This window comes from Semicossyphus pulcher, unplaced genomic scaffold, assembly GCF_022749685.1.
Source record: "Semicossyphus pulcher isolate SPU_LCO1_2020_fin unplaced genomic scaffold, fSemPul1.0.p SCAF_12, whole genome shotgun sequence".
Classification (NCBI taxonomy): domain Eukaryota; kingdom Metazoa; phylum Chordata; class Actinopteri; order Labriformes; family Labridae; genus Semicossyphus; species Semicossyphus pulcher.
In genome coordinates, this window is record NW_027211626.1 from 25,124,260 (window position 1) to 25,147,858 (window position 23,599).

At 44.4% G+C, this 23,599-nt stretch overlaps 2 protein-coding genes across 3 annotated transcripts in view; both read right to left on the bottom strand.

Moving 5' to 3' along the window:
• Nucleotides 1-15,740: 15,740 nt before the first annotated feature.
• zfp36l2 (zinc finger protein 36, C3H type-like 2) lies at nucleotides 15,741-19,013 on the bottom strand. 2 transcript variants are annotated; one of them, XM_069659144.1, is made up of 2 exons: nucleotides 18,731-19,013; nucleotides 15,741-18,558 (listed from the first exon to the last, which is right to left on the bottom strand). In XM_069659144.1, the coding sequence occupies exons 1-2, from the start codon at nucleotides 18,818-18,820 to the stop codon at nucleotides 17,365-17,367; spliced, it is 1,284 nt and encodes a 427-aa protein (XP_069515245.1). In that variant the 5' UTR covers nucleotides 18,821-19,013; the 3' UTR covers nucleotides 15,741-17,364. The 2 variants fall into 2 exon arrangements, with proteins under 2 accessions (XP_069515245.1, XP_069515244.1); XM_069659143.1 differs by having other exon boundaries at nucleotides 15,741-18,561.
• A 3,443-nt stretch (nucleotides 19,014-22,456) lies between these two features.
• thada (THADA armadillo repeat containing) overlaps nucleotides 22,457-23,599 on the bottom strand; it is a 110,235-nt gene continuing 109,092 nt past the window's right edge. Inside the window, exons 37-38 of the mRNA XM_069658655.1 lie at nucleotides 23,350-23,519; nucleotides 22,457-22,916 (exon numbers count right to left, since the gene is read on the bottom strand). Of these exons, the coding sequence (XP_069514756.1) occupies nucleotides 22,593-22,916; nucleotides 23,350-23,519 (494 nt within the window). The 3' untranslated portion in view covers nucleotides 22,457-22,592. The remainder of the gene's footprint in view (nucleotides 22,917-23,349; nucleotides 23,520-23,599) is intronic.

Here is a 23,599-nt window from a genome sequence, read left to right on the forward strand (position 1 = left end):
GCTGCGTATGGAAACCAAATGTTGCATTACATCAACACGCTGAGAGACCTCAGGAACAAAAGATAAACATCACAAGTCTCAGAGGGACCTCACTCAGTGTGAGCTGTACAGCCATGCGAGCAGCTCTGTGAGGCTGCACAGCTGTGCTTTAAGCGTATGTCCCCGTTAAAGCTAAGATGCTAACATGTTAGCTTTAATGTTTACCATGTTCACAATCCTTGTTCTACGTATTAGCATGCTAACATCTGTAAGTTAGCTGTAACAGACCTAATTCAGACTGGCTGATGAGAAGGTCTTCAGTGTAGTCAGGTTAAAGTCGAGCTGAAACGGCATTTCAAGAGTATCTAGCTTCAAAGGGTTTAAATTCAACATGCTAACTTTTTAACATGCTAACAAACAAAATGAGGGAGAATCATGCTGCCACACAGCTGTGTTTTTAAAGTCGAGCTGAAACGGCATTTCGAGAGTATCTAGCTTCCGTATCGTGACGTATTTCCGAGTGAAACATTACGTGCAGGCGGGACATATCATTAGAGGGATTTGATTTGATCATTGAGAAGTGGGCGTAGACAGACGTTCTCCACAGCGCAGTAGCTAGCTAACTGACCGAGCATTCTTAGAGCTCTGCGGCTAAATGTTGCAGATTGATTGGTTGAAATTGGTTGGTTCTAGCCTACGTAAGCACGCAGGATATTTTTCTTTTACAGGAAGAAAAAATGATCGGATTTTGATATAAGAATACGAAGAAATGGATTTTCTGTATTTTTTTTGGCCTATATTGTCAAATAGATGCACAATATTACCGGGGATGTGATCTAAAAGGATTAAAATGACATTTTTAATTTCACCTTGACTTTAAATGCTGACCTGATGACGGCTCCACACTATAACGACACTACATCAGGACTGTGTGACAAAACCAACTCAGTACAGATTGTAATTAAGGTTATGTCTAAAATGATGATAAGCATGTCTTTGCTCAAAGCCATCTCTGCCTGTAAGTCTGCAGTTTTAGCTTTCACTACTTTTTTACCTTTTCAAGGTCTTTTTTGATCCTGTCATTTAACCAGTCGAAGGATTTTAATCATGAGAAGACATCAAGAGAAACAAACTGAGCTAAAGTTAGCTGCAGCTTGGCCTGCAGCCCACAAAGCACACAGTGCAACATGAAGCTGTATTATTAAGTGTCTTCACTGGTTTAAATCACAACATGTGTTTGTTCTGCAGAGGAGGAGGCCTCTGCATTTATTCCACCTCCTTGTAGAAACCTGGTGAACGATGAGCACTGAAGGAATCCTTAAACCAAAAACTATGCTAACGTTGAAAACACTGCTAACACAGCTCAGATAAGATAAGATAAAACTTTATTAATCCCCAAGGAAATGACAGATAGCTCCAAAAAATACAGCACAAGACAAATAATACAAAATGCAAACAACAACTCAAATGTAAGTGACAATACAAAGTGTATGGGTTAACAGGAAACAACAGTCATCTATAAAAGTAGGCAGGAAGTGATGGTCGCAGTTGACAGTAGTATTGACAGTTATTACAAAGCTTCTACTGCACAACAATAAAAAAAGATGACATTGCTCCTGATGTTGCTCATGGTACTAATAAATAGGCGGAAGTGTTGCACAAGATTAGGAGTTCTATAAATATCAACATGAATACAAACAAAACATGACCAGAAAAATATGATTGCACATAATGAACACAGAGATGGAAAAGTATTATCACACATGGTAACAAAAACAATATCTGAATAATAATAATATAGATAGCAACCTTCCAAATGTGTGATGTGTGTGAAAGTTTAACACGTGAAGTGTCATTATCCAGCTGCTCCTCAAACTGTCCCGATTATATATTGTGATCAATGGTTTTTAATCTAATCGTATTAGATTATAAGTGACCGGTTATAATTCACTAGAAACATATACTGTTGCTTTGTTCTGTTTTTATATCTACTATATTTTGCTTTTAATGCTCTGTTTTAACTGTGTAAAGCACTTTAATAAAAAGTGATATATATTATTGTTTCACATATCACCCAGCTCTACGTGTACATGAAGTTGAACTTTATATGGATGTTATAAAGATGTGACAGTTTATATCGAGGGCATCGAAAATGTCTGGATAAACTTTGAGTCAAATCCAACCGAGAGTTTTTAAACTAAGAGCTCATTTAGTTTTTATACTTTGCCAAACAATCATCACTGTCAGTAACAGGACTGGGGGATATTAAAATCAACGTCAGGGGACTGAAATCATCAGGATTTTTTCTCTAGTAAGCATACATATGTGTTCCATATTAAAGATAATCCTGAGATCATTCAGTATGAGCCGCAGAGGTGGACGACTAACATCACTTTCCCACGCTGCTTGTGTCGCTAATAAACCCAAACAGAAGAATTACACGTCCCAAACGTTTCCAAGTGCTATTAATTTAATCAGTGATACATAAAGTTCTCTGATTAACAGAAATAAAAGTAAAGTTTCAGGCAGGAAATGAAACACCAGGAAGTCATTAGTGAGGGAAAGCTTAATGAGAATAACAACATGTGCAGCTCCACATGCCTGATAATAATAGAGATTTATGATTATTATTTGGCAGGTGTGTATTATGTAAAGAGCAGTGCAGTGACAGGCAGGAGTTCAAGGAGTTAATGTGAAAAATGTGGTCGGGATAACTGGGAAACAATTTGTGGTGGAAGCTTTTCAGGAAGCAGAATTCATGCAGAATGATGTGGAGGACTTCTTCCTCTGCTGTGTGCAGGATACACTGTGTGTCTTTACAGTATAGTGCATGTCTTTATGATACACTGTGTGTCTTTATGATACAGTATGTGTCTTAACAGTATAGTACATGTCGTTATGATACACTGCATGTCTTTATGATACAGTGTGGTATGGATGTGTTGTGTGCAGGCCCTCCGTCTCGCTCCTGGCTCTGAGTCGTCCTTCACAGCGCTTCAGCTGCAGCGTCCCACACAGCCTCTCACTCTGCACAGTTATGCTATTTGTACAGTATAAACATTTTACATGATTATATGTAATTACACGGTGCAGGAAAGGACATCCACAGTGACTCACACATACTCATGTATGGACGGATGGACTGACATTGACCTACACGCTGTGACCTCAGGGATCCATGCTGTAAACATTAATGAAAGGAGTCAGGGACGCTCTGCTCACTGCCAACATCTCTACAAATAAACACCCCCATTAAACATTCTCATGTCAGTCTCCCACTTATTGCCATACTCCATAATTTCTCTCTCTGACCGCAGTGCTGACCGGGACACTTCATTCATGGCAGCCTGGAGCTCATGTGTGGCTCTCTCTGTCTGTAACCTCATTGGTCAAAGAGTGTAAGTAGGCCAAGCACACACAGTGCCAACACACACTCCCTACATTCACGTCTTCAGCAGCCCCACCCTCCCACCTCACAGATACTTCCTTATCGGCCTCTGGGCTCGGCTGCTGATCCCGTGTTGTGGGGCCTGCTCTCCGTAAAGCCCCTCGCTGAACTCGACAGGACATGTTACATTTTACAGCTGTGTCTCTCAAACACTCAGGCTGAGACCTTCACGCCCTCCGTCTCCTCCTCTGACTTACAGGACGCTGTCATGTTGGGCTGCAGAGGCAGAATGAGGGGCACAGATAGCACACAGATAGTGATTGTTATTTTCAGGCTGCTCTCTTACACATGGCTACTTCAGCTGTGTGCTAATCAGATCCTCTCAAAGCTGCGAGCTGACAGCAGGATGTTATAGAGAGACGTGTTGGAGAGCCTGGCCCACATTTATAGCAGTGTCATCCTTCAGCTTAATGTGAGCACGTGTAAAAGCTGAGTTCAAAACAAAACAACAACTTACTCTTGGCTGCCAAAGTCAAGTTATGGCCACTAGTTAATGGAAGCTTATGTTAGTGAGCAGGGCTATGTGTTAGCATTTAAAGTAGCCAACTTTTAGAAATGATAAAAACATGTTCTTCCTCCTACAAATGAACACTTTGATTATTAACAAGCCTTTTCTCAGTTTAGTACACTGTGGGGTTTAGCTGCTAAAGCATTAGCTTATGTCGGCTAATGTAAGCTAGTGATGATTTTAGGACTCTTATTGTCCTACTTATACACCATGTGTTAGAATTAAAAGTGAGATTATGTAACTTTGAAAGAAGTAATAACACACTCATCCTCTTCCTCGTGAATAGTTAAATTCATTGGCAATAAAACCAGTCCTGAGTCAATGCAGTGATCTCTGGGGTTTAGCTGCTACAGCCTTAGCTAAGGCAACTAGCTATTGGAAGCTAATATTAGCGAGCAGTGCAAATGTGTTAGTATTTAAATTTGACTTATCAAAAGGAGCCAGTTGAGGTGGATCAGGCATTTGATAAGGATCCACCTGGGCGCCTCTTTGTGGAGGTTTTCTGGGCACGTCCAACTGGGAGGAGACCTCAGGGTAGACAGCTCGCCGGAGGGATTATATATCCCACCTGTCCTGGGAACACCTCGGATCCCCCCGGAGGAGCTGGAAGACATTGCTGTACAGCTACTAGCTTGTCATAGCTAGCACTGTTGATTTTAGGTATGTGTTAGCATTTAAAGGGAGGACATGTAACTTTTGAAAGAAGAAATAACTTCCTCTTTCACAAGAAATACTGAATTCATTAGCAATTAAACAAGTTGTACCTCAGTTCACTCTGAGGTTGAGCTGCTTATGGCGTCTAATGTTAGCTAGCATTTCTGATTTTAGGACACTTGTCCTGATGATAAACCAGAGACAGATTAAGAGCCAGTCCAGGTTAGCATGTGTGAAACCTTAATTAACATTACCACAGTGAGGCCTGAGCATTAAAGAACAAACTATATATTCTGGTGTGTTCATCGTGGTCTCTGCAGCAGATTAAAGGGCAGCCAAGAATATTGTGACCTCTGAAATAAAGCAGCCAGCGACAGGATTAGAGCCAGACCAGGTTAGCATGTGTGTACCTCATTAACCATACCACAGTGAGACTTCCTCTCTGCTGCATGAATCTGGAAACTTCCTTATACAGAGCTGCTCGGGCCCTTAATGGTATTTGCTCCCTCTATATTATTTACGTTGGGAGAAGAGTAAAGAAAACATGTTTTATGAGAATGTTCCATCCGCAAAGACGTGATGTCAGCGCCGCGGCCTCGTATACAGGGTGGGGCGAGGTAAACAAACACTTTCCGATCTCTCTCTCTCTCTGTCAGTCGCTGGGTCAGAGTCAGTGGAGTCATGAGCAACCGCTTCTCTGCTCGCTCGCTCGCTCACACTGTTGATTCATAGATGGAGCCTGAACAAGAGCCAGGGGCCAGGCAGTGTTAGTAAACTGTGGAGAGACCAAAGGAAGTACCTCATCCGACACACACACACACACACGCTCCCGAGCACCAGCAGAAGCATCTTGCTGAGGAGCCACAAGCTTTGGTGGTAAACACTCGGGCCTCTCACAAGATGCTCTGTAAATATTTACAGCTCGCCGGACTCTGAGGAGAGGAGAACATGGCGGACCGAGCAGCACCGCCCGAACGTGACCGAGCTCAGCCAACTCCCCCAGTCACCTCCAACCATCATCTTCAAACCCAGTGTGTAAACAACATGACCTTATTCAGCATCGCTGCTCTGTGGCTAACACTGCTGCAGCCTGAGGTCACCTGAGCCCAGCGTGAGGCCGGACGCTGATCCTGAAAATAAAGTGAACTTTATGTTTCAGCTCCTCACAAAGAGAGGAGGAGGAGGAGAGCTGACAGCTGCTGAAAGCTGTGACCTCCTGTTAGTGATCTCCCTGAGATGGAAGGAAAACGCCCTTTCAATCTTTAAGTCAGAAACATTTGAAAATATGGTTAACTAAAATCACTGTTCATAATGCTAATGCTAATGCTAACTGTTGAGGCGTATAGAGAATTGATTGAATGTCCAAACTCTGCAGAGATAACAGCAACAACAATTAAACCTTTCTTCTTAGATGTCAAAGTAGGATTTTTCCCAGGATTCAGTTTTGACTATGAGGAGGAGGTCTTATTATATTTATAATTTATTTTAACCCATGCCCACACATACAAGTGTATTACTGAAGACTGAGTTTTTGGTCATGCAAAGAAGTAGAAGAAGAATCGCGGCCAATCAAAGGTCTGAAAAAATCTATCCCGACGCCTTTGTTCCTCAATATAGTAGACAAGTAACTGTACATATACTGTATGTGTAGACATGTAAACAGTCCTGTTAAGCACTATGTTTATGTCACGTCCATCATTTTGCAAGGAATGTCGCCTCATTAGTGACGCCTCACAAAGTAGATAACGGCGCACAGCCTGACGCCACAAGCCAAAAACGCAGATAACCCCGTCTACACGTCTCCATGGAAACAGAGTTTCTAACAGTCTTCACCCTGGCTGGAGCTTTACAAAAGATCTGTTTTCAGTGACCTTACACAGCGTCTGTGTGGACGAAAGGACAAAACGCTACGTTTTGAAAAATCCCAGTGTACGTGTGTACATGTCCTTAAACACATTGATATATTATCATTTAATCAATGTTACAGTTTGTGATCTTGTTAGCTAAGAGTTTACGTTTTACACATTTGGCAGACACAAGCTGTGTCCAAATTCAGGGGCTGCATCCTTCTAAGCATTTGAAGGCCGATTGTGTCACAGGCTGTCCCACTTTGAAGGCTCCTTCAGATGCTGCCGACAAATGTGTCCTACTCTTAGAAGGATCCATCAGGTGCGTCCTTCGTGGCCTAACGTATCTCGAGATTCATTGTGCGCCAATTCAAACGAGACTCGTAAGCGGTCGAGGAATACATTTTAAATATAAGTTAACGAAAGGGGCCTTGAAACTTTAAATTGTCTTTAAAATAATAGTTTAAGGTAAGAGACCATAGTTATGTAAGCTAGTTGACTTGCTTTCATTTGAAGAATTGTGATCCTTTAAAATGATACATCATAATGTTTATGTTGTGTCTCTTTAAGAGTCAGGACAGTAGCACAGCTTTACAGTAAGGTACGGCCCACATAGAAGTGTATTGGTGTGTTCCATTGACCTCGGAAGTCGGAACTGGGAATGACGTCACACCCGAGTTGACCGTGTTCCAGTACAAGTCGGAAAACCAAGTTGGACGCATCCAGTAAAAAGTTATTGTGCTTGCTCTCTTGAAATACAGACAACTACAGAACAAACATGAGGTCCACAACATGTCCACAGATAGAAGTTGGACAGTACTGTGAGTACGGCTGAGTCAGTGAGAGAAAAGGTCTGACATTACTTTAAAGGGGAAGATACGTTCCAGTCCACTTCTTCTTATTTGGACTTGGTAGCATACAACGACCATACCAATACTTTCAGTGAAATACAGGTCAAGCTGATCTTCTTTGGATTTATTCTTATTTAGAGGGGATAACTGAATACTTGGTTACATTTACACTGTATATTATATTTACTCTCGTCTTCGCTCTGTTTTGGTCTCCACCACCTCCTGTCTGTCTGCTTCGCTGATAATGCTCCTCTACATCCAGAGGACGCATGATGTCAGTCATCTCACTGCTCGCTACAACACAATCTTAAACATCACCAACATCCCCTCAGCTGTTGTACTCTTAGACCACAGGGTTTCTGTTTCAGCTAATGCTAACGCTAATTTAAATACAGCATCGGCTCGCAGTCTCAATGCTATACAGAACTGATTCCAAAGTGTGGGTCGTGGCCTCATGGTGGGCCCTAAAGGTATAGCAGGTGGGTCAGAGAGTCATTTACAATGAATCATGTCAAAGCTTTTATTTTTCAGTATTTTATGAACATGTTTTGGTGCTGTAATAGTCGTGTAGATGAATGTGGATGTTTTTTTTCCACGTTTCCATCGGCTCAGTTTTATAGAGTTTCTATGAAATAAAAAGTTCAGGTAAGTCTCAGGTGATGATCAGAGTTGTGTGATTAGAGCTGCATTTTCATATTTCAAATTGGCTGCAGCATTCTTTGAAAAAGGGGCTCTACAGTAATGTTAGCCTAGCTGTCTGTTAGCATGCTTGCCCTCTGCACCTGAACCTAAACCCTTCGCAGGTCTTTGTCACCAGGCTCCCCACACACAACAACATTCAACCATTTCAAATGCCTGTATGGTTTGAAGGTGACGCTGGGTGTTCCAGCTGTAAGCTGTTGTGATTCATTTGATCAAAATCTGTTTACGATCTGATCTTTTATCAGCTACAATTCAGACAGTAATGTAGCCTCTCTGAGTGCTGTTAGAGACGTGTGACAGCTGAGCATGCTCTGAAACTTGTACAAGTGCCATTTGGGTGTGGTTTCAAGCTGCCTTCACACACACACACACACACACACACACACACACATTGTTTCATAGTGAGGCAGGAATAGTGTCTCACAGTTGGCGATCACAGGAAGCACACTGAGGGGACTTTCAGGAGCTCCTCACTGATTCATGACAGCAGGGACTCAGTGAAACAGGAGGGGGTCTTTAGGGGGTTACCCGGCTCAACTGTGTTTACTTTCACTTTCAATTATACACTCAAAAAAATAATTATGCCAAAAACATGGACTTTTAGTATTTCAATTACATGGACATTTTCCATGTAATTTTATTACATTAGTTCAAGGTAAAATGTCACCTTAAATGCAATGGTTTTATATCATTTTGAGACAACTTAAATAAAGTTAGTAACTTAGTGACTATTATTGTAAATAAAATATTTCATTTCATTCAGTTACATTTTACCTAAAAATACACCTTAGATTTTATTAGGGCCAAGAATCTTTTTTTGAGTCAGAGTGAAATCAATCTATTCAAATACAGTTTACTCGAATTGTTTTCATTGAGTTTAGACCAAGCATAATTACCTTATGTTTAACTGTTATTGTAAATGAAGTATTGATTTCATTTCATTCAGTTTCATTTCACCTAAAAATATTCCTTATATTTTAATAGGGCCAAGAATCCTTTTTTTGATTTTAGAAGAGTCACTGCTCCTCAGTTCAAAACAGGAACAATTTGCTTAAATCTCTCTTGTTTAACTTCATCGCTAAATCTACAAAAACAGTGTGATTGGTGATCTGTAAATCTGATCTGATCGCATCAGATCGTTCTCAATCAGAAATCCAGCAGCGAGCCTTCCCTTCAAAATGTGACTCTGCAGGTTCCTCTCATCGTTTCTGGATCCTCTGGTTTAGCTTTGATGTGTTGATGAAGTCAGGTGACGCATGCTTCGGGTGCAGGTTGAGGGCGATAGACGAGTCAAACAGAGACCAGAGTTTAGTCAAAAGAAACGTACTTCAGTTACTTCATGTAAAATAGTTACATAACATTTGTACATTATTTAAATGAGTCACATCACAGTCATCAGTCGTTATGAGTCATTTTAAATAAGGTACATTTTTAACGTACTTATTTAAATCCAAGACCTTTTCTCACTCTGAACCAGGTAGTTTTGTTTCCTGAAGAGATCCAGACTGAGACGTTTCACATCAACAAGCTGCTTTTAACATGTTTCCTATAAACAGGAAGTTAGGGGAGGAACATTGATCGGCATTTAGCAGCCAGTAGAGCCGAATGTGAGATTATTCAAACAAACACAGTGACGGCACATAATGTGAGCGAGCTTGAAGGCCCTGTGTGTCAGAGGGAGGCACATAATTAAAGAACGCGTGTCAGTGTAAAATAAGACATGCCCCCCCGAGAGCAGGATGAGTCGTGACCATAACGATGTCACGTTTTCCAGTAAATGAAAAGAATCTAATCATGAGGAGGGTTTCTGTCATTGTTGGGACGAATCCTCGAGTTTAACTGATAAAACTGTTTACAAGGAGAACTTTAAAGATGGTTTAATGATGGTCACGTCCAGTGTTGTCTGTATACTGCTTACTTATTATTGCTCACCTGCCTGTGGAGCCCTGCACGAGCCAACTGAACTCAAGGGGCACCTTCATCTGTGTGAAGTGACAGGCCTCCAACCAGGCTGCCATCTTTAACAAATAAACTGAGCCAGTCTAAGGTTCAGATCTGAGTCTGATCCTGAAGTCCACTTTGTGATTACTAACCCTCCTCCCGTCCAGCCCCATGCAGGCTCAAACAAAGTATAAAGGCATGTGATGTTACTGCTTGACCCCGGGTCTGGGCTGAGCAGGCCAAAACAATACCAGGACGAGCCCAGCTTCCCCGAGCAGCCGGGGAACACAAATAGAACGTTCTAGAAGGCGAACGGCACAGAGGAGAAGGGAAGCAGCAGGAGGAGGAGGAGGAAAAACAGCAGGACGAAGAAGAGGTGGAAATGGGTGGTGGCCAGGAAGCGCGACTCTTCCTGCTCTAATCACAAGTCAGAGAGCGTTTCCTGTCATTGTAGGAGCCCCAGATCCATTAAGCAGCAGGACACACACACACACACACGCACGCACACACACACACACGCACGCACACACACATACGTACTGCACACATCCTTATATAGACATCTTTTACAGACATAACGTATACTGTATGATTACAGTGAATCAAACTTTATATGTGTTGACTGACACAAAGAGCCACACACACAGACTCACTGGCTCACACACACACACACACTGGCTCACACACGCACACACACAGATATTCCCACAGTCACACAGCCTCAGGTGTGTGTCTGGGGCTTGGCAGGCCCCGGCTCATTGTGCGGCCCTCCGGCTCGGCTCTGATAAACACTTCATTATGAAATCCTGAGGACACGGTAAATATTTGCCGACTCTTATCGGCGCTCTTATCTTGGCGTGAACTCCGGCACCACATGACTCCTGCTCCTTTATTTTCTTAAAGCCTTTGCTGCTGCTGATAACTTCACAGAAGCACCTGCAGAAAGCAGTTCTTTGAAAGACTGCGGAGCAGCAGGCAGAGCACAAACAGCTCCTCTCTCTGAGATGTAGGCCGGGCCTTTTCTTTGGTCTAGACATGAGCGAATGTGACACTCTGTCGGAGCTGGCTCAGTTGCAAAACTCAGTGCTGTCCCTGTTTTACCTGCTCAGTGACTGATAGCAGAGACACATTTACAGCTGCACAGTTAATCAGTTATGGGTTAATGGCTGGTGTTCCCAGACTGATACATCCACCCCCGCCTGTCTGACCTGAGCTCACAGAGACGTCACCCAAAACAACACGATACAGGAGCTCCATCAGTGAACATGGGCCGGTCAAATTATGGGCCGGTTTCACAGACAAGGCTTTGATTAAGCCAGGAGTAGGCCTTACTAGTTAGACCACGAAATTTAAGTGGCTTTCATTAGCTTAGTTACTCTGTGACTATGGAGCCCTGGAGTCAGGTAAGTAAGCCTAAAAGAGAACAGCAGGGTTAAGCCCATAGACTGTATAAATAATGGACGTAGTCTCAGTGACGTCGCCCATTGGTTTCTGAAGAAGCGTTTGGAAGCCCGAATTGCGCCGCCGCTGGGGGTCGCCATATTGGAAATGCCGGAGATGGCTAATCTAGAGACTGGCAAAGAGGCGGAGCGCGACCGAGCTACAGCCTATGGCTCAGCTCTATGGGCGGGCCGCATGAATCAGCCAGCTGAAGCTAGGCTATATGCTCCTCAGCGTAGCTGACAGTTATTATCCATAGACTGTATAAATCATGAATGAGCTGGTTTGACTTTCCAAGGAGGAGATTCTGTCGGTGACTGACTGCAGGTGTTAAGTCATCAGACTAAAGAAGTAGCGGACTCGCTGCTCGCTCGCCCGGTGAGAGAGCGGCGAGCCGACACGTAACGGGAAACGTAAAAGAACTGGGGTCCGTTTCACAAAGCAGGTTCAACAAACTCTGAGTCTAACCCTGAACTCTGAGTTGATCTACTCTGAGATAGGAAACTCTGAGTTTTCGGTTCCAGAACAGCTGATCAGAGTTAGTTCAATCAACTCTGAGTAGGTTCACCCGGAGTTAAGTGCGTGCACGCTGACTGTAAAAAGCCAGCATTAATGGAGCCCCGACACCACGATTCACCATGGCAACGGTACACAAAAAGATGTCCTCCTACGTCAAACCAGTGGAGCTTGAAATCCTCACGCGGACGTTCAGCGAATACGAGCATGTTTTCAGAAAAATAAAGTAACACGGCTGCAGCTGCAAAAGAGAGAGAAGCGGCGTGGGAAGAAACTGCTGCTCGAGTAAATTTGCAAGTTTGAACTGGTCTATTTATTTAATACTTAATCACGACCGGAAGCTAAAATGTATATTAATTTAGGAGCAATCCAGATACATGGAAGCAGTTAAAAATAAAACACCAGAACATCATTCAAAGGTGCGGCTCAGGCAGAACAGGCTCATGGCTGAACCTCACTTCAGTCATATTTTAAATATTAAACAGATTAAATATCATTCAGTGGCTGTTTTAATGTGCATTAGCTTTATCCCTAACATGATGCTGACTTCACATACATTATAATTCATGTTGATTAAACTGAATTGTGTTAGTTTACAAACAAATCCAATAACTTATTAAACGTCTTATTTGAGTGCTCTCGGCAATAGCGGTGGAAAAATCTAAAAGTTATGACTTTGACACAGATTTGTCTTTTGATTTTTTTTATCATAATTATAAAATACTTTTTCAAAGGGGTCAGAGCAGCACAGAGACGCAACATTTCTTTTTTTTAAATTTGTAACCGCTCAAACGCGTGAGACGGGCTGAATAAATGTGGAAGTCGAATGAGGGTTTTTTTGTATTCTAGAGGGAGGAGACAGAGCGAAACTCTGAGTTTCCTGAAGAAAACCTGCTCACGACCAGGTTAGGTTCATAGAGTCTGTTACTACGGTAACTGACCGAGAGCTTAAGTTACCTCTCTCTGTGAAACAGGCTAGAGTTACCCCTCTTTCTCTGGTTTGAGTTACCTCCCTTTGTGAAACGGAAAACTCAGAGTTTCCCTCATTTCAGGGTTAACAGACTCAGAGTTTTCAATAAACCTGCTTTGTGAAACGGACCCCCGGTCTCTTCATCACTACGGTCCGCTGTAATCTCTCCGGGGAAACGGCAACAACTCCTGACTCCTATTTACTGACCGACGATTAAATAAATAAACACTGCACAGGCTAACAAGCAGCTAAAGGGAGCACGGTATACCTGCTACTTCGTGCTAAAAATATTTCAATACAATAACACTAACATTTAACTCACCAAAAAGCTGGAGCTCAGACTTCTTGCACAGCCATAAAGTTCCATAAATCCCACAGAGAGATTATTTGTCCAAACTTTGAATGAAAAAATCCCCAAAAGTCTCCAACAACACAAACAGGTGAAGTTAAGCTCAGTGTCTGTGTCCGTGTTGACGTCTAGCAGACAGCCAGCAGGATCCACCTGTCAATCAAGTGATCCGGCCCCTATGATTTAAGGCTTAATAGAATTAAAACGAGTGTGTTATAAAAAAATTCACTCCCCGTACAGTTATCCTGAACAATAAAATGAGCTATTTATAACGAAACCGTTTTTTGTACCAGGCTGTAAACATGTTTATTTCTGCTGTGAAAATGGGCATTTTCCCACCTGCTGTAATGTTATTTCTTGTTTTCTGGAGCCTCAAGTGGCCACTCGAGGAACTGCAGTTTTTTGCGCTTCCGCATTGGCTTCATTTTTCAACACCGGAGGTTGAGGTTAACCTCATTAGTTGAAGTGTGAGCACATGCGGTTGGTCTAATGGTGCTCATAAAATCCAGGAAAGGAATCTAAAAACACCGTGACTGGTGTGAACCTGGAGATGAAACAACGGCAGAGGCAAAGAGAACTTGTTCAACATACTTTATTGAGTCTAAAACTAAAACACAACTGTGTCAAACCATCCAGTAAGTGAAAGTAAAAGCCGGACAGCTTTCACTGAGCGAGAGAAGGAGAGTGGTTGGGCTGTAGTTTGCAGTAAATTCAACACAAATGAATATATGACAAGAAAAGTTCAACTTGTGAGATTTCTTTATCGTTTTCAGTGTTTCACTAAAGTTTTAAATGATATCTGCCTTCATAGACTCTGTGAAGAACCTTAAACTTAAACAAACAGAGAACGCAGAGATCAGAGGAGAGCGATACACCACATGATGACCGTTCAGACAGCTCAGCTCAGACCTGAGCACACATGATAAATATTCCACAGACAGTAAACTGGTTCGTGTTTCTGTGTCGGTCTTTATTCTTCTTTCATACTGAGGACCAAATGAGTTTATTGCTTCTGATGGAGGATTTTAATCACCACAAACTACATCTTCAGATGGCCTTCATTTCCTCACTCAATTAATTTTGCTGCACACTATTACATTTTTTTTAAGTAAAATAATCCCTAATGAAGACGTTCCATATTTAAATCTCTTCTGGTTGTGCTTCAGTGTAAAAGCATCTCTGTATGTTAGTCCTTATTGGTCACTGCTGGCCTCAGCCATGGGCACACCTGCTTGATCCTGAGCTTCCATTGGAGGATCAGGAGCGCTGCTTCAGGTAGCTGTGCAGCACTGCCATTACACTCATCCATAAGTACTCGTCTGGCTGGCTTCTGTGGTGCATGTCTGTCTTCATTTAGATATTCAGAATAGTCCATGCTTCTTCACAAACTGCTCTAAGCAGAAGTTAAACCTAGTTTAGACATTTCCCCCCTCAGATGATCAAATATAATATATGTGTGTACAGTACATCAATGATCAAAGACCCCTCAGCTGTATCCTGTGATTCTTCAGGGGGCCTGACCCTGAGATTGGGAACCACTGAACTGCTGTACATGTAATGAAGTGTGTTGGGATAGGTAACCTCAGTGAAGGCTCTGAGTGCTTGTTTGACCCCTGGTTAGTCTGTATGTTTACTTACAGACGCTGCTCCTGTAACACGGATCAGTCAGACTCTCGGCCTGATCCGGTCCTGTGGTTCGGGGGTCCTACACATTTTCCATTTTAACATTCCAGGCCTCATTCCTCAGACGCTGCAGACGCATCTCTCATCGCTGTGTTTGGAGCAGAACATTACACATTATGTAACGTTACATTCAGGGCTATCAGTGAGTGCTGTGGTGCCTTCAGGGTCAGATTCCTCCTGCACAGGGCCCACATACAGCTAAGCCCTACCTGCTATGTTTGAGAGGAGTTCAGGGTGTGTGGAAAATAACCGGTCAGTGCTTTCACTGTAAACTGAGGACAAGGGGCCGATATCTGCGGCTCAGGACCACACAGAGGGCCCCGAGCGGCATCATCTCGTGTGTCTGTGCGAGGAGCAAGACTGTGACACTTCCTGCTGCTCTGCTCATGTTAGATCTGATGTCTCACCTGTTGAAGCTTCACCTGCAGTCGCACACTCCTGCTGTAATGTGGAGAGAACGGGACGATGTGTTGTATTTTACTGCTTCGAGCTGATCGAGGTCAGTCTACCGTAAGATAAAATTACAGATTTACATTTATGCAGTAAATTAAACTAAAGCTCTCAACCTGAAACTTAGCTCCTTCTTGTTTATGCTTCTTTAATAAATCAAGTTTGTCGACACAAAACTTTTCCAACTTTCCCCGCCTGGAACTCATTTTTCCCATTTTTCCTACAGCACATGAATGCAGTGCCAAAGCTCACATGCAGAAGAAATGAAGCCTGAAAGTTTTTCAAAATGATTTTTATTGGGAGAACTACAAAAATGTACAGTACAAAGTTAACAGTCTCACACTCGATTTGTAGTGAACTGACTCCCCCAAAAACATCACAACGCTCGTCGTCTTTTGTCCGTTTTTTGTTACATTCAAAAAGCTTTACTTCTGATAAAGTAGTCAAAAGTACATAGTGCGCTTCCCCCTGTACCTACTATGTACAAAGCAAACGTGTTCGTCCACCTCCCGCTCAGCTAGCGCTCACACTACATCAACATGAAAAAGAAAAAAGAGGAATGGGGGTTTAGAAAGGTTACGGCTGTTTCTGTCAGAGTGTCTGAGTGGTAACAACCTTTAAATAGATTCCACACTACATTCAGGTCAACGTGTGTATAAAAGATGCCATGTAGGAAAAATACTTTATTTGGTTAATTTTAAGGCATGTCAAGATGGTGAACCCCATAGGCACTACACAATAATACTGGGGCACAAGGATGCTACATTCTTTAGCACGCGGCTGGAATCACAGTGAGACCTCGTGCAAACACAGAAGAAACAAAAATACTTTTTGGTTAATTTATCGACTTGGGTTCTTTGTCACTGACGTCTGATCTAAACAAAAGAAGTAAAGTTTGGACGGTCTGTACAACCACATCGTTTATACATTCTACCAAAAACCTGCTTAATAGGGATCCAAAAAAAAAAGCCTTCTAACTGACACACGAGCGAACAGCAATCACGCAAACTTTCTTTAATAAACGTAAACAAAATTAATGAAATAAATATCACATACGTTCTCTTAAATTAAGATTTTTTTTTTTACTCATTTACAATAAAAATAACCAAGTGAAGTTACAAAAAGGAGAAAAAACAAAATATATATATTACTGTGAAAAGAACATACACTCCACTTTATGCAGATTAATAATGGCGATCATAATTTAAACATAAAAGAATATAGATCTATTGCTTCATCATACTTGATAAATACAGTATGGACACAAATTACCAATGTAGCCTATACTTTTTTCACAAGATAATAAATAAGTTAAATAGTCCATAGCCAGTTATGCACAGCTATGTCAATCACTCAAAAACAGCTAAAAAAATAGATATTCAACCATCAGCAGTGATTTCCCCGAACAAACCCAACTCAAGAGTGCTTTTAACCAAGCAGAGCACTACACTACCCGAGCGGACCACTGGGTGGCGCTGGAGGAGGAAAGGTTGGAATGGAAGAAGGAAACGAAGAAAAAACACTTAGATAAAGAAAAATGGTACTTTGAGTCATCAAGGCATTTTCTTGGCAGGATGGAGGAAATCTGAAGCCGATCACAGTCTCTTCTTGTCAAGTCATGTCCTAATCCCAGGATCAGTGTGTGTGTGTGTGTGTGTGTGTGTGTGTGGCGAGGGGGGGCTGCCGCGAGCCCTGGGGCAAGGCACTGCTGGAATGCCTTCTGTTTGCTATCTAACTTTAATACAGCTATAATACACAGAGAGGAAGAGAGACACTACACTAATGCCAGGTCAAGGACACTTTCATCTGAAGCTTATTGATCCCCGTTTGCTCTCCTCGTGCCCCCCTCCAGGGAGGTCAGAGCAGGGTCAGCGCCCCGGGAGCTGCCAGCCAGGGATTCAATGTCTTGCTCAAAGGCACTTCGGCAGGGTGGTGTGCTGCTGAAAGGGGGCGGAGGGCCCGGGGGGTTCGGGTCCTTCACCACCCTGCAGGACCGTCCATAAATCCGAGAGGAAACAAACTTTAATCAGTCATCAGAGATCGACAGCCTGCTGAAGATCGGCAGCCGTCTTCCAGCGTCCAGACTCGGGGACTCGGAGCCGCTGAGGCTCCCGGAAGAGCTGAGGGACCCGCTCGCATAGCTCTCCCGGTCAGAGAGCGAGTCTGGCGGGCTGGGAGGAGGCTCGAACACCGGAGACTCGCTGAGGCGGCGCAGCGCCTGCAGGTGGCTCATGTTGTAGGCGGGAGGGGAGGGCGGGCACGCGCTGCCCGGCACGTTCCCGTAGTAGGCTCCGGTGGAGTGGTTGTTGGCGTAGCTGGGGGTGTGCACAGCCAGGGGGGCCAGTAATGCTTTTAGGTCCTGTCCAGGAAAGGAGAAGGCACTGTTGATGCAGGACACGGAGTTGGGGGAGAGCACCTCCTCGTAGAAGCTGGAGACGGAGGTGCAGGAGGAGGCGGTGGTGGGCGGAGGAGGGGTCCGGGACGTGGGGCTGTCGAGCAGGGGAGACTCGAGCCCGTGGTGGGTGGAGAAGCCGGAGAAGCTGAGGCTGTGGTGGAGCTTTGGTCTGTCCCTCTGGGTGAAGCCGAGCTGCTGCGGGGGGAGGACGTCCCTGTAACCGCACAGCTCGCGAGCTGACCGGGGCTCCCCCGCCTGCATGTTGGCGTTAGCGGCCGGAGCGGGTCGGCGCTCGTCGGCGTTGTGGATAAAGTGACACCGGGGGCCGTAGGGGCAGAAGCCGATGGTGTGGAAGGTGCGGCACGGCTCCGTTTTGTACTTGGGGTGGCGGGACAAGCTCCTGAGCTCGTGGTAGCCGTGAGCGAACTGACATTTCTCCCCGTACTTGCACGAGCCGTTCTCCTCGAAGGGCCGACACAGCTCGGTCTTGTAGCGGGTGGAGTTGATCTGAGAGCCGGGCTGCTTCTGCTGCAGCACGCCCCGCTCCCCGCTCTCGCTGTACGCGCGGTCGCGGAACTTGTTCTCCTTGTTCATGAGAGCCGTGGCGCTGCTGTTGCTGGTCGGCGTGTTCTCCTTCAGGCTTCCGTAGGAGCCCATGGAGTATTTGTTGCCGTTGTTCATCGCCTCCACGTTGCTGGTTGAGTTTCTGCGGAAAAATCCTGGCGTGAAGGCGCCGCCGGAGCCCGGAGCCGTGACCGGAGCCCCCACCGCTTTCTTATCCAGCATGCTGTTGATGTGGAGCGCGTTCATGTTCATGCTTTTATCCTGCTGCGGGAGAGAAAAGACGAGTTATAATATGACTATCAACCACAAGGTGCATTCAAGACAACTTTTCCTGCAACGTTACAACTTGTTGCATCTGAATTTTAACTGCGCTCAAGTTGGCTTCAGCCTGCGTGCAGACAGAAAAACTCCACACACATGATCAGACTGTTACCTTGTAGAGCATGTCCATGTCGTAGAAAGCGGACAGAACCGTCGCAGACATCTCTTTTCCCCAAGTTTGCTGCCGCACTCCCTCTTTCATGGAGGACCGAGTCGGATCCCTGAATGCGACGGGCGGTAGTTTGTGCCACGACTGGTTTTGGTTGTGAAAAAGTTGCTTTAAAAGTTTGTGTGCAGCTTAAATCCGTAGAAGAAGAAGCAGAAAAGGGGGGTCAGTTTGTATTGTTGAGTGGTAGGTGGCTTTATTTCCTCCCCTCGAGAAGCGCTGAACCAGAGTGCTTCACTGTGCGCCGCAGCCTGTTTGTCTGCGTATAAATGCGCGGAAGCGGCCGGGGAGGGGCGAAGTAAAGTCGGTGCAAACTTTTGCAAGGAGCCGCCTTCTCCCCTCCTCCCGGGGAAAACTTCCATTCACCGGTTGGCCGCCTATTCTTCAACACCACGCCTCGAAATCCAACCCCAGTGCCCCCTCCTGCTCCTCCCCCCTTCAAAACTTTTTTCTTTTAATCACAACCAATTTTGTGGAAGTTGGTTTTGTTTTTTAGGGCTGAGAAAGAATGTAGAGACACCATCTAGCATGCAGGCTGCTCTCTTTGTCTCACAAACACGCACGCACGCGCACGCACGCACACACACACACACACACACACACACGCACACGCACACACACACACACCTCTGATGGAGCAGTGTGTTTGGGGGATAAGGTCTTGCTGACGGACTTTAAAATAAAGTAAAAGTTTCCTCACACAGCCTAAACCTTAAACAAAGCCCTGGGGTTCAAACCAGCGACCCTCCAGTGACAGGCCGCCCTCAGCACAGTTTGGGAGCTGACACATGTATTTGTAATGGAAGGAAACTCTGCCCCCCCTCCCCCCTCTCCCTGTGGACGGGGTGAGACCACAAGTATGAGCGCAGAGGAGTCCAGGCAGAGTGCAAAACAATTTTTAGCATCCACAGGTTGCATAATGCTCAGGGCAGCAGTCAGTGAACTACACACGGACACTTAATGACCTACTTTAGTCCCGTCTTTAAACCAAACTTTAAAGCGCAGATGAGCGATCTGAACCACTGAGAAGAGTAAACTTTCAATCTCTGTGCTGCTCTCCTCTAAAGTTCCTCCCTAACTTGTTTTTCCTCAGACTGCAGGAATGTGGTCTTCCTGCCCTGCAGCAGAGCAACACTGCCTCCAAGAGGGCAGAGAGGGGACCGACGGGGGGAAGCTGAGGCGCCCCCTGCTGGAGAAAGATAATGTAGGTTCACACGGGCCCAGAGTAACAACTGTTTGAGTGTGAATGCAATGATCATTTTAGAGTGAGTCACATCTTAGTTTTTAACATGTGAAGTTATTACTGACACTCTGTGATGCTGCTCGACGTTTGCACACTCTCCTGCACTGTGCAGCTTTTCTACAGTAAACATATACTGTACATATTTTATCCAATGTTTTACATTATCTCTTTATATTTGTATTAATTTTATTGATCAGAATTCAGTCTGAGTCTGAATGTTCTGTACTAAACACACACTAACTCCTCGTGTCTGGACACTCAACTGGCAACAAACCCAGGTTCTGATTTCCTCTGTAACAGAGATCCTTGATCTGTACCGAGCTTAATAAAGGCTGATGAAGAAAAATGCTGCCTTACTGTGTTCACAGAGCGACTGTAATGTGTTTCCACAGAGAAGCCTCCATGTTTTGGGATGTTGTGTTCAGTCTCCCTCCTGTTGTACAGTCACAGAGTGCAGTGCGGTTGCAGTAAGCTGCCCGTCTCAGCGTGATGTAACCTCGGCAGGATGGCAAAATGTTCACATGAAAATGTCAGAAGTGCTGCTGGAGCCGTGTCAGGTTTAAAACCCACAGTGGAAAGATCGCAGCTCTGCAGGCAGGAGGGTGTAAAAACTCTGGGCAACACATATCACCAGAAATTGCCGGTTTGTGCGACACTGGTAACCATTAAGTCTTTTCCATAAAGCATCATAATTGAAAGAGTGGCTCTAAGAGTGATTTCTCTCTCTGTGACACGGCTCTCTGAAGTGCAGAATAGTTTGGTTGGAAGAAAAAGAGGGAAAATAGCAACAGGCGAAAAACAAGTGACATAAGAGGTTGGAATCTACTACAACCAACCCTAAAATTAGTGTGAGGGCTGCCCCGGGACTATTTGTGCTCTGCAGGCTCAGATAAAGAGTTTAATGTGAAGGACAGACACGCAGCGGCTCCTGAGAAATCCTCCAACATGTACTCGTCCACAGAAACCTCTCTCCCATCACACCACTCGCTTTTTAATGGGGGATGTCGAGCTGTTCCAAAACATTACGTCAGTTTTACTGTAACAGGGAACATGGCTACACACACACACACACACACAGAGGAGGACAGTAGTCCATTGTGCCGTCCTCCTAATTACATAAGCAGGAAAAGTAGAGGGAAGCATAAAAACAGAGTCCGATGGGAAGAATCGTGCAGTAAATTAAATATCAGAGGAAAATCACACCTCGTATAAACATACAGTAGGACTCAGAGCTCACACTGAAACACCACTCTGGTGACGTGTCAGAGAAACACTTGCTTTCACAATGCGGCGGTCATAAAGCTCGTCTCGCTACACAATCGCTCCATTGAAGTCCGACTTGAAGCTTTGGGCGCTGAGTTGTTTTGTTCAGACTTTAAATCCCTGCGAGACGTTCAGGAAGCAGAACGAGCCTAGCCTCAGTACAGACGCTGCTACAGTTTGTCGTGTGACACATTCAGACTGATAAGAGAACAGAGCACCGAGTGTTTGTGTGGGGAAATGTGCCAGCTGAGAGGCTTTGACAGTCATTCACAGTTAATATTAGCATTATCATCATCAAAACAAGAGACACTTAAACTTCACGACTTTTTAGCAGAAACAGAACATTGGAATTTTTAATGAAAAAGACACAGAGGAACAGTAATAATTCCAATTAAAAACACATTATGTAATCAATGAGGACAACATTTGTAAAACAAACAGACGAGTAAAGAGTTAAAAACATCCCGTTGTTTCCTCTTTCCCTTCATGTGAGGATAGAAAGACTCGACCACAAAGCCGGTCTGTCGTCTTATTCATTCAAGTTTTCCATTAACGTTTCCCTTACTGAAATATTAAGACTTGAAAAGGAAATTCTACAATTTTTAAACCTGGGTCATATTTTAACATATTTTTGGTCAATAGATGAAACAGTGTGTGAATGTCTCCAGTAGATGTGTTCATCCTGCAGCAGTGAAACACGCTGTAATGGCTACAACATAACCCTTGATGGGTCAAAGGTCGTCCACTAAAAGTTCTTGTTGTTTCCACGGACAGGCTCAGATTGTTATTCTAAGTGTGTGACAACATTACAGAAAGGATCCCTACAGAGATAGACCTTTTTGTTACAGAGGAAGATGATTGTCTTCGTAACATCGCTCTCTGCAAACACACCAGACTCCATTCATAAAAACAGCGATTTTACCTCACAGAACACAGACGCTGCTGCTGCCTCTATTTAAAGGTTGTGTTTTTGTGTGTTACACAAATGTTGTGTAGATCTGAACTAACTTTTTAAAACACTCAAATCAAACAGCAACACAAACAAACTAACAAGCAACTAACAAATCATCTTCCTCTGTAACAAAAAAGTCTATCTCTGTAGGGATCCTTTCTGTAATGTTGTCACACACTTAGAATAATAATCTGAGCCTGTCAGTGGAAACAACTTTTAATGGACAGATTTCTAAGCAACCTACTGGAGCAATTACAAAACTTCGTATACCTTTTGGTCATTTAGACCCAAAGTATGTAAAAACATGGACCAGGCTTCAAAAACTGGTGGAGCCAACACCTCGATCTCTTTTACTGCAGCCTCTGCAGCAGGTCCAGAACCAGGCTGGCCCTCTGGTGCTGCAGCAGCAGCCGGGCGTGCTCCATGCCACAGGAGAACTGGGGCAGAGCAGGGAGGGAGTCCAGGGCCTGCTGGGAGCTCAGGGCCTTGGCCCCGGCCTGAGTCATCAGTGTGTGGATTTGGCGGACCTGGTCTGATTCTGTGATATCACAGTCCTTGGTCTGCTTGAAGGTCAGGATGAGGGAGCTCAGGTGTCTGTGAAGCAGCTTCACCCACTGCACCGGCTCTGCCCACAGGTTCAGATCCCCCTTCTCAAACAGGAAGTCCTCGTCATCCTGGCACAAGCAAAAATGGAGATCAAGTTACGGGGTGTGAAGCTACATCAGGATTATTTGTGGGGGCTCTATAGCCTCTAAATGCTCCTCTATGTTCTCCTGTCAACAGCTCATGTAGTCTGTTTGTAGGAAGCTCGCGTATAGCAGGTTTACAACACACCTCTTTATTTCTTTGAAAGATGCCTCCTGCTGATGAGACCAAAAAAAGCTTCATGTGGAAGCTAACAGCTGTAGCAGCTAGCTACCAACTAGCATCGATCACAGTATCCTCTGAAGTTTTAGTGTGATGCTACCAAGTGGACCAATCTCATTAATCTCTCTCACGTTCTGCTTGTACTGTCTGTGATGCTCTTGTATTTGACAGCTAACAGTGCCGCAGTCTGTCTGTCTGTCTCCTCCGAGCTCACAGAGAGAACTAAAGGCACATTCTCACCAGACTGGAAGCTTCCTCTGCCTCTTCATCGCCCTCTTCCTCTCCAAGCAGCCACTCTGTCAGAGCGAGGACCCCCGCTGGTACCTTCCCCCACAGCTCAAACAGCCGACAGAGGAGACCCACGCCCAGGTCCAAGGCTGCAGGAGGACACACGGACATACCTGACACACCTGAGGACGGAGGAGAGCACACAGAGTAAACTTCACATTAACGACCTATAGAGAGCAGAACAGAATATGAACGAACAATA